A 10232-nucleotide genomic window follows, 5' to 3' on the forward strand; every position below is an offset into this window, starting at 1 on the left:
GATACCAACATACAGTTTGTTCAGATTGTGAAAAAGATTGCCACCACAGGACTGTAGACCTTGAACAAGAGTTTCTTTCTACCTCTGTATTCTACTTGTTCCAGAAACTTTAGCTTATAATTTCAAATAATAATCACATACTAAGTTGACACATTTTATTAAAAATCAAACTGATTTTTATTTTTGAAAAAGCACTATTAATACATTTTTATTTTAAAATGTGTGTAATAAGTTTTGCAGCAAAGATGCAAAGTTTCAATTTTCGTTTAATTGCTGTGACATAACATTTTATAGGTGAGATCAGAAGAGAAATGTTAGAAGATGTACAAAATAAACTAATGAATTTTATGAACAGCACAGAAGGAAAAGTGGACAAGTAAGTCTTTAATGAAAGACTGGGTATACATTTTTGGCTTTGATTCCTCACAGTGTACAGATGTGTTACTAACAGTTGCAAGAGTAGTGCAGAACTGGGCTTCTCTATGTGTTCTTGTAATTATACTTTCATTATTTTGACATTTTTCAGTTGCTTTGGTTGTAAATAATAACTGATTAGTAGAACTGATGTGTATGTAAATTTGGATTACTGGTATTAAGTAGAAGCATACTTCAATAGCATGAGCTCTGCAATTGGAGATAAGGGTTCTTAATAAATGTTATATGTCTAAGGTGTGAACTTTCATGTAGCTACCTTCATGTAGCTACCATCACCTGGATATTGTGTAATCTCTCTTTTTTCTTTCCTTTTTTTTTTTTCTTCTCTTTACCCATTAGAACTGAAACAGAGATAGGCAAATAGTATTTCTTGTCCTATTCCTTATGTCTTGATTTGGGACTGCACATAAATATCTGTTTAAATGCTCTCCTGAGTCAAGATCTTAGAATAAACATTTTCTCTGATTGTAGTACTTGCATCAAAACTTGATCATGTAAAATTCAGTTTCATTGTACTACATGCAATATTTCTAATACTATCCAAATTGACACTTGCTGTATATGTTATAACTTTGTAGGTAAAGGAAATTGGTGAAGGTACCCTTCTAGTTCCTTGTTAGATTTGTTTATTTGGATTATTGTAGATTAGGCAAGAGTATGAGGAATAAATGCATCAATATTACAGTATCAGCTGTTATGTAAGACCAGGTTATATAACAAACTTCCTTTGTTCTGCAGGGTCCTGATGAGAAATCTCTTTGTTGGACATTTTCATACTCCAAAAAATAAACGCCCTGAAGTGTTAAGGTTAATGGGAAGTATATTGGGAATAAAAAAGGAAGAACTAGATCAGGTAATACTTTGCAGAAAACTAGATTTCCTTAGAACAACTTGCTGCTAGACTAAATGTGACTGTCCCTGTAATTTTTGTGGGGAAAGTATGTGTTTTGTTCTCTCATGTGAATTCACTTTAAATGGAGGACGTGCTGATCTCAATGGAAACTTCTGATAACATTATTTTAATACAATGGATCTCATTTTGCTGAGGAATGCTAATGTAGCAAGGAAGGGATTTAACTCTGTGCTGTTGTGTATAACAGCTTTAATATGTCAGTTGTAGAAAAGTAAGACAGTTTTATATGTACCACTAGGTACTGTGAAGAATGCAGGGTTTATTTTTCAATGAAGAACCAGGTTTTTAGACTGCTAGTCTTTGGGAGGCAGAGAATAAGGTTTTGACAGTAATTAAAGTTTTTATTGATCTGTAGGATTCCCACATAGTTATGGTGAATAAATATAGTGAGCAGTTCTGCAGTTTCTTTCACCTGCTGCTTTATTTTTTGTTTCCTAACTTGTTTTTTTTAAATATTTTCTAGTTACTGTCTGAAGACCAAAGAGGAGTTACAAGATGGGTGACTGGCTGGCTTGGTGGAGGAGCTGGGTCAAAGAGTGTCCCTAGTACACCTCTGAGGCCAACTCATCAGAACATTTTTAATAGTGTAAGAAGTAGTTGTGCATTCTCTATGTCTGAGTGGAAGAAACGGGACAGTTGCATATTAACGCTGATGTTTAGCTCCTCAGCATATTGAGCTTCATTTACTGATGCTAGTGTATCTTACGTTATTTGTTGGTTTTGTGCAACTGCTTTGGCATAAGGTTTTTTCCTGCACTAAGTAAGTGTGTAGGCATTAATGAAAATCATACAATACTAAGTGTTAGGCTAATACAGAAATCCAATTACTGTTCCACTGCTTCCTGGGATCACTGACTTCTTACAGTATGGACTTTATCTTGCAACCTGACATTGCCGGAGGTTAAATACATGTGGGAGTCAGGAATTCTGCAGTACTCAACAGCACAGAAGACCGTGACATCATATTTTGATGACTATGTTCCCATATCTCCTTTAAGTTTCATTTGAAAAGCTTTCTCAGCTGTTGCATCTAGTGCCTCTTATGTACAGCATATAAAGTTAGTATTTTACACTTTCAAATACTGTAAGGCAGCAGTTATCATAACATGGTCCATGGGATCAGTTAACCTATGGAACTTTCCATTTTGCAGACCAGTAAATAATGCACTCAAGAATACAGCACTGAGGGATTGGACTTTTGGGATTAACTGGTTTTTTGCTCATTGAGCTAGAAAAGCATGTTGAGAATTGATTCTTGTAAATTATCTTGAACTGTAGGGATTGGGTTTTGCACACTAAAATAATGCAGGCACTTAGGCCACCAGAGGATTGTAGTCTGATTTAACTACAGACATAAAAGAGGAAAATGAATGCTTTTGTATCTATAGTGCAGGTGTTAAAAAGCAAATTTTATCTTGTGATGCTACTGACACCTTAATCGTTCCTATGCTTCCCTTTTTCCAAGACTTTTTGTAAAATAAGCAAGCAGTGGGTTTTAAGAGAAACAGTTTAAGTTTTATGTGTTTCTGGAAGAGTGATTTGCTTGTGTATGGACACAGGAAATGGTGTTATGTCAGTAGCAGCGTGGGATTCTTGAAACAGCTGGCTTAAATCAGTAATGGAACCGTGGTGGAAGTATGTGTTATCTTGAGTTTATCAGTTTCACATAAATACCACATATTGAGACGACAAAAAACTGTGTATTTTGAAAATAAGTTCCATTGTCATTCACTAAGGACTACTTAATACCAAGTACTAAGTAATTAGTACTGTATACCACTACAGAATTTTTTGGAGGTTTTTGACAGCTTTGTTTTTTGTGTATGCATGTATTTTTAACTTTCAGACTTTTTAACAGAGCATCAGTAAAATATCATAACTAGTAGCCTCTTGTAGTCTTTTTCAGAATTGTTTGTGAGATTCCTCGAAACAGAATCTTGCCCAAACCTTCCTCCACCCAAGCTCTCTGTTCATGATATGAAGCCTTTAGGAGCAGCGGGAACTGGTAAAACTAACAGTACTCCATCCAACAGTCAAATGCAAGGTAACATTTGAAGGAAAGTTTTAATCTTTACACAAAACAAAATAAAGGTAGAATTTTCAAGGGGATTTCAGTGATTCTGTGCTTCCTCACTTGTGAACTACGAATTTGATTTCTTCCCTCTATTTCCTAATTTCTCTTCTCTTTTTTTCTTCCCCCACTTCTCCTTTCCACTGCTTCTATACCCCACTTCCTAAAATCTCAATACAGAAGAGTAGGGGGACCAAATTCCCTGGAATTTGGAAAGGCTTTAACAGCACTGTTAGAGCCAAACAGATGCTGTGCAGACAACTCCATATGGTATATCAGTGAACCCAGCCCTGATTTTCAACATCCCTGTCGATCAGCTTGGGTCTCACTGTGTGAAGAATGCAAGTTTTACCGACATTGTAGTGCCTCTCTGGTATGTAAAACCTGGTTGCTCAGAGAGGACTGAAGTAAAATCAGTTAAGTATATATGGCCTGATTTGCAACCTCTGTAAGCTGTGCATGAGTGTTAACTTTGATTTTTCTAAGGCAAAGTACGATTTGGCTTAGATTATGCATGTTGAAATTAATGCACTTTTGTCTAAGTAATGTAAGATCCAAATCTTCAGTTTAACTGATCCAGTTTGTACTTAATTTTTGTATGTGTATTTAAGGCTTACCTTAATACAGTCCTGATGATTTGAAGAAGCTTATTTTGATTGAAACTTCCACCTGTAAACTCAAAGAAAAAAGCAACCCCAAACCCCTATGTGTTATATAGATCTACTAAGAGATATATGTGATAAAAAAACCCCTCTTTCCATTCACCTAAAGTAGTTGGACATTACAAATGTCTACTGCGAAATACCAGTTTAGCTCTGGAAGCAGGATTAATTTTTTTTTTTTAATAAAGCCAAATTAAATGTAATTTTCCTGTTACTCTTCTTCCTTGTAGTATAACAATAATATAATAGGTAAAGTACCTATTTTATTTGGCAAACTATTTCCTTGTCTGAAGGAACTAAATTCTTGGTTCCTTTTATCCATTCAGGAGCTAAACTGCTGGCTTGTAAACTAGACACCCATTATCTATATCCTTTTAATTGTTTGGGTGCTTGTAAGGTTTTTTGTTCCTAGAAATAAACCATATGGTAGCATTTAAGTGCTGGACCCAAATGTTGGTGTAATGTTCACACAGAAATGCATTTGTGAGAATTAGGATGTTTACGTAATGAAAGACCTTTTTTAAAACAAATGTGAATAAAATCACCTATCCAAATCATTAGCATGATATAGAAATATCAGTTTAGTTTCTGCTCTGCATCTGATGTAGGAACCTTGAGAACAGGTTACATCTGGAGCTGAGTGAGGGTTTGATGGGGGAAGGTGAGGAAGGGCAAGTTGATTGTTAGATTTAAAAAAAATAGTTTATTAAAACTAAAATTTTGTTGGAATTTGACTAATGAGTGAACATTGAGTTTTGTCTCAAGACTAATTGTGGCTCGCTGTCCATGATACTTATTTACAGGGGTTTTCTTGGGGCTGACCCTGGGGAAACTGTGCCAGTACACCATGGGGTGGGAAAACTACCTGTGTCCTGCCTTGCAGTGCCTGAAGTGAACCTTGGAAAAGGGTGTTGATGTTGCCTGTCAGAGTTGTATAGAATTTTTTATGCAGCCTGAGCTGTTACTGAATTTGAGCTGCCAGCAAGTATAGTGTGGTTGGCAGGTCCTGGTAGTGCCCTGATCTTTTAAGTCAGTCTTGTAACTGGTGGCCTGAAGTGCAAACATAGGAATTGTTCAGGAAAAGAAACAGTGGCAGATGAGATCCAAGATGAGAGAAGACAGAATGAAAGTCTTTGATAGCATCTACAGTCCATGGCAAGAAGATAGGATTTTCTTGTTGCAAAAGTATTAGGCAATTTTAGAACTTGTTTGCAAACAAATGCTGTAAAATTGGGTAAACTTACAAATGGTTTCTAACAAAGGTTTTCTGTTGTTGGGTTTTGGGGTTTTTTGTTGTTTTTCTTTTTTTCTTACATTTCAGATTCTGCAGTCTCAGGAGTGAGCAGAAGACCAGATACAAGTCCATTTTTAGCACCTCGATCTGCAGCAGTGCCTCTCATAACACCTGCCAGTAGTTCTGGACATCTGCTTATGAAACCTATTTCTGATGCGTTGCCTACTTTTACACCACTGCCAGTGTCCCCTGATTCTAGTGCTGGTGCTGTACTGAAAGACCTCCTAAAACAGTAAATGATCGTGTATCAGTATGATGATAGTAGCACTTTAAGGAAAATGCGAACACTATGCTGTATATAATTTATCACAATGAGGCCTTCTGTAAAAAGTCGTGTACTTGTTTGCAATTGTACCTTGCTTTTCTTTTAATTATGAACTAACCTGTTCTTTGGAAATTCTAAAGGTGGCATGAATAACTGCCTTCTTTGTAGCAGGCATTCATTTTGGGTGTTGGTTAAACGTTAAACTGAGAAAATCTATCTAGTTACTAGATTGTCATAAGACAAATAGAAGAATTTTTAAACCTTAGTTATGCTCTGAGTTGTTTCAGTTATTCCTAGACAGCATTAACTCTTTGGTGTTGAGATCCATTTTTACATTAAAACGATCTGCCATTGGCAGTGGGTCTTCAAGAACCAGAACTTAAAACCAAAAATTTTTAACATCTCCAGCCTCAAAAATGATCTTATTTGAGGTGTTCAATTATGACACAAAGTCCAAAGAATAAGACTATGAGCATATGGGAGTGTGATTATTGAGCAGCTGCAGTCTTCCCACACACGATTTATGACATTTAATGTATACTAGGACATGTATCTCTTATTTACAGGATTGGTCACATTTGGGGGCAATTTGAGGCACGTTAATCTCTTTTTGTGCAATAATTTTTTTTTCCCCCTCAGACCAGTAGCTGCTTTCAGCAGTCAAACCCCATGAGCACTAAGGAGTTAACTGTGGAAGTGAGTGCTTCATTTTCTGGAGGCATCTGTGTAATGAAGAGTAGGTAACTGAGCAGAAGATAGGTTCACATATATAAAGATACTGTACTGTATGGTCTAAGATGTATATTTGAGAGACTTTTTATCTAGCAGGATTTTGTAGATCCAAATATAGGCTTAAAGTTTGAACACATGTATAGAATTTAAAGGGAAGATGCTTAATTATCTCAAATGTGTAAATAGGTCTTTGTAAAACCAAGACCAAAGTCAATTACTCTGTAAATTTTGCTGTGATAACCTGTACACTTTCTTTGCCAGGTAGAGAATGAAGTTGCATACTAAAGGATAAAAGTAATCTCGCAAAAGTCATCTTCATAGTCAATCTGAGATGAAACATCTTCAGTTTGAAGTGTATAATTCCTAAATCTTTTTATATGCTATTTGTTGTTAAGTCAGTGTTAAGGTAACGTGCAAGTTCTATATTAGAACTGTCAGCCTTCTCATTTTCATTAAAATCCTGGATTAAATTGTTGTAAGAGTTATATTTAAATAAAAGAAATTACTGAAACTTGTACAGTGTCAACCAAATAACGCAAGAGATATTTGCATTTATTTACGTAGAGGTCAAACAATGAATTTCTTTTGTTTCCTTGAAATCTAAGAGTATTTTTAATTACTGTATTTACCTTAAGAATTCCTTGAGTCCCTTTTCTCCAGTATGTTAATGTTTCATGGAAGACTTCTGCAAATTTTGAAGTTGATAGACTATATATAATTTTTATTTTGATTTTTATTACTCCATTATAAACAAGGTAATTAATCTGGCACCTTGCTTTCTGAAAGGATAGCAGCCACACATAGTATACCAAAGTAAATTCTGCATTACGTAATAAATGTAATGAGAATTTGAAATTACCTCTGCTGAGAACATTTAAATTTGGTACTTCCTATGTACATCATTTAAACTGGACTGGAATAGGTACCTGTTTTTTCTATAACAAATATAAAGAAAACTGAAATCAAATGGCTTCTGTGCATTCTCTCTTGTTCTTGTAGTAATGTCTATTTATGGATATATAGCTGCTTTAGAATAAAATTGCCTTTTGTTGAGCCAAAGCAGAAGGAATCGGTTAAGTTTTTAAAAACTATGTGACACACATTATAAATTAAAAATGGACTGATGCTGCTCACTATCCTCTGAATATACTAACTGAGCAGATCTTAACTTTTCTGTGCTAAGTTTTTCTTTAATTGCAGAAAACTTAGTATGTACATGTTTCTCTTCCAGGAAGCTTTATAAATGCCAATAAATAAAGCCGATAAATAGTAAGATGATTTGTTTGTGCATGCTGTAGATCAGCTTCATTTATACAGTAAGCTGTGAGTTTGAGGAGGGGAAATCCCAAACCAAGCAAAGGTTTTGAAGAACTTCAAAGTTCCTCATTAAGCTACTTTGGAGAAAAGAAAATCCTCTACAGGAGAGATAAGAGGCTTCTCTCCTTAAGTCCTAGGAGTTCTGTTGAACTATGAGGAAAATCCCCATGGCTTTTGTTCTTGTTCTAGGACTTACTCCACAACTTCATTGGTGGAGTATGTTGCTTTGTTAGAAATCAAATGTGTTTTGTGTTCCAGGCAGTATTTTTCCACTGAAAAGCATAGAACAAATCATTGCCTTGTTACTCTGTTTTGCAGACTCTTACGAACGTTCAAGACTTGTTTTTATTAAAAGATTAGCGGATATATTTTTTCCTCTAATTTTTCTTCTGTGTTTACTTTGTGCTTGATAACTGTTTCATATATATTTACCTTACCAGTTTCCCACATGTAAGTATGTGACTCATGTAGTCTCCTGTTAATTGTGTGGCTCTTTCACAGAGCAGTGGGGCAGGGGAGAAAATTCTCTGGAATTTATGAGCAGGTACAGTAGTTGAACATTTTTGTTCATATATCTTAATTGTTCTCTTTCATCTTGCTATTACAAGGAAAAAAAAAGAGTATGGTCCTATATTTTGGTCTAACAAACTGTTATCTTTAGTAGTAAGGTAACAGAATTTTAGTAATGAATTCATTTTGCTAACTTGATATGAGGGAAAAATAAGGGTTAGGATTTTCTGTTCACTTTAATTTTTTTTGCTGTTCTATGCTCATTCTGCATTCTGTACAAAGAGAAGGAAGTAACAAGTTGATCTTGTTACTGTAAAAGAATACACAGTTTGGTTTGTTGTTTGTTTTGTTCTAAACTAAACTCTCCCAGGACTGAACCAGTTAGTCACAGCAATATATTTTGTCACATTAGAGTGACCAGTGTAGAATTTCTTTTTTACCAAATACCCATTCTCAGCCTGCATTTTATTATTGCTTCTTATTCATGTTCTTGACTCAAGAACAAAATAGTTTTATTACTATTTTGCATAAACAGTAATAAGGCAGGCTACCTGGAATATATATATAGCAGTGACTGATTGATAAAGCGGAAGAGACGCAATGGAAGATGCTTACCTTGGAAGTATTTCACATTATCACATACCTCATGAAAGCTTTACAATTTTAAGCGTTGATGTCTTCTTCCTGCCAGTTTTGATGACTTTATTGCCACATTGTCATGTAAAAGTTCAAGAATAATTTTATCAACTCATTTAATCAGACATACTTATAAACTTGACACCACATCCTCCCAAACACTCTTAGTTTGGGAGTAGATTTAACTAGAATAAAATTCTTTTTTGTCACCTACTTGAAGAAAAAATACAATCATTTTTTTACTATGGAGAGACATTAGTATACTGTAGAAATAGCAGGGATAACAGCTTCGTACATGTTTTGAGAGAAGTCTAATTTATCTAGATATTCAAACCAAGGTAGTCTTTGTGTCAATATACTTTTGTCAGTGTTTAAAATAAATAATATACGTATATGTATATAGACACATGACAGTGCTAGCAGTAAGGCTTGAGGAATTAAAAACATTGTATATATTTGGTTTATTTTGGCTCTTTTTTCCCTCTTCCAGTAGATTTAATAGTTTGTTGCCTTGAATAGTTGTCTTTAGGTGGAAATCTTCTGATTGGTTAGCTTTCTTAGAAAATAATACGTAAGACTTACGAGCCTACAATTTCTGTTCTGTTCTGTTGTGCATTATATACTGCTAAATTTATTTGCAGCACTGCAAGGCTTAAATATGGAGAACAGCCTTCAATAAAAAAAAAGTAAAGGAATAGACAGCTGCTGGCATTTTATTTAAAAGAAGAAATAATTTGTACATGGCATTTTGTTTGCAGCAGTAGAAACAATGAGTCTTGGGCTGTTGTATTCATATGAAGCTTACAGAAGAGTATGGCATTCTAAATTTCAGTATCTGGAAGCATCACCTACCTAACACTGAAATACAGTTTGTAGCAAGTAGTCATTAAAGCATGTTATCAGTGTAAATTTGCAAGAAATGTGCCTGTTTGCTGGTTGTGTTAGATCTGTTGAAAGGCTAATTTGGAGAAATTTATTCCAAAGTGGGAGTTCATCCATGTTACTAAAACTCTCAAACATTTTGCCCAGCAGAAGAAAATTATATCTAGTGATTAAAGGCCTATTTTCCTTGTAGAGAGTAGCAATTGGAAGACAACTGTTATTTTTTTCATACATAAAAAAGGGGGCATTTATCATTCAGTAAGTGACCATATTACATAATTTGGGGTCATTCTGTGCCTTTTTACTGAGATTGTGGTACTGCTGGTTAAATCTAATTTCTTCTTAAATATTCACGGATGTTGTACGTCATCCTTGAGCACTGATAATGAATTAATCTTTCTCTGCTCTTGTGTTCAGATAGCTATTAAACAGCTGCTCACAGATTAGATTTTAAAATTAATATTGCTGTCACTCAAATTTATGGCAGTCTGTGCCAGACTGCCTTTGAAAAGGTT

At 34.8% G+C, this 10232-nt stretch overlaps 1 protein-coding gene across 1 annotated transcript in view; it reads left to right on the forward strand.

Annotated features, from left to right (window-relative positions):
- TRIP11 (thyroid hormone receptor interactor 11) overlaps positions 1-5852 on the forward strand; it is a 29730-nt gene extending 23878 nt beyond the window's left edge. Inside the window, exons 16-20 of the mRNA XM_026850045.1 lie at positions 295-376; positions 1174-1288; positions 1812-1934; positions 3245-3392; positions 5403-5852. Of these exons, the coding sequence (XP_026705846.1) occupies positions 295-376; positions 1174-1288; positions 1812-1934; positions 3245-3392; positions 5403-5611 (677 nt within the window). The 3' untranslated portion in view covers positions 5612-5852. The remainder of the gene's footprint in view (positions 1-294; positions 377-1173; positions 1289-1811; positions 1935-3244; positions 3393-5402) is intronic.
- The last annotated feature ends 4380 nt before the right edge of the window (positions 5853-10232 follow it).

The sequence above is a fragment of the Athene cunicularia genome (genome assembly GCF_003259725.1).
Source record: "Athene cunicularia isolate RWA chromosome 5 unlocalized genomic scaffold, athCun1 chr5_part1, whole genome shotgun sequence".
NCBI lineage: Eukaryota > Metazoa > Chordata > Aves > Strigiformes > Strigidae > Athene > Athene cunicularia.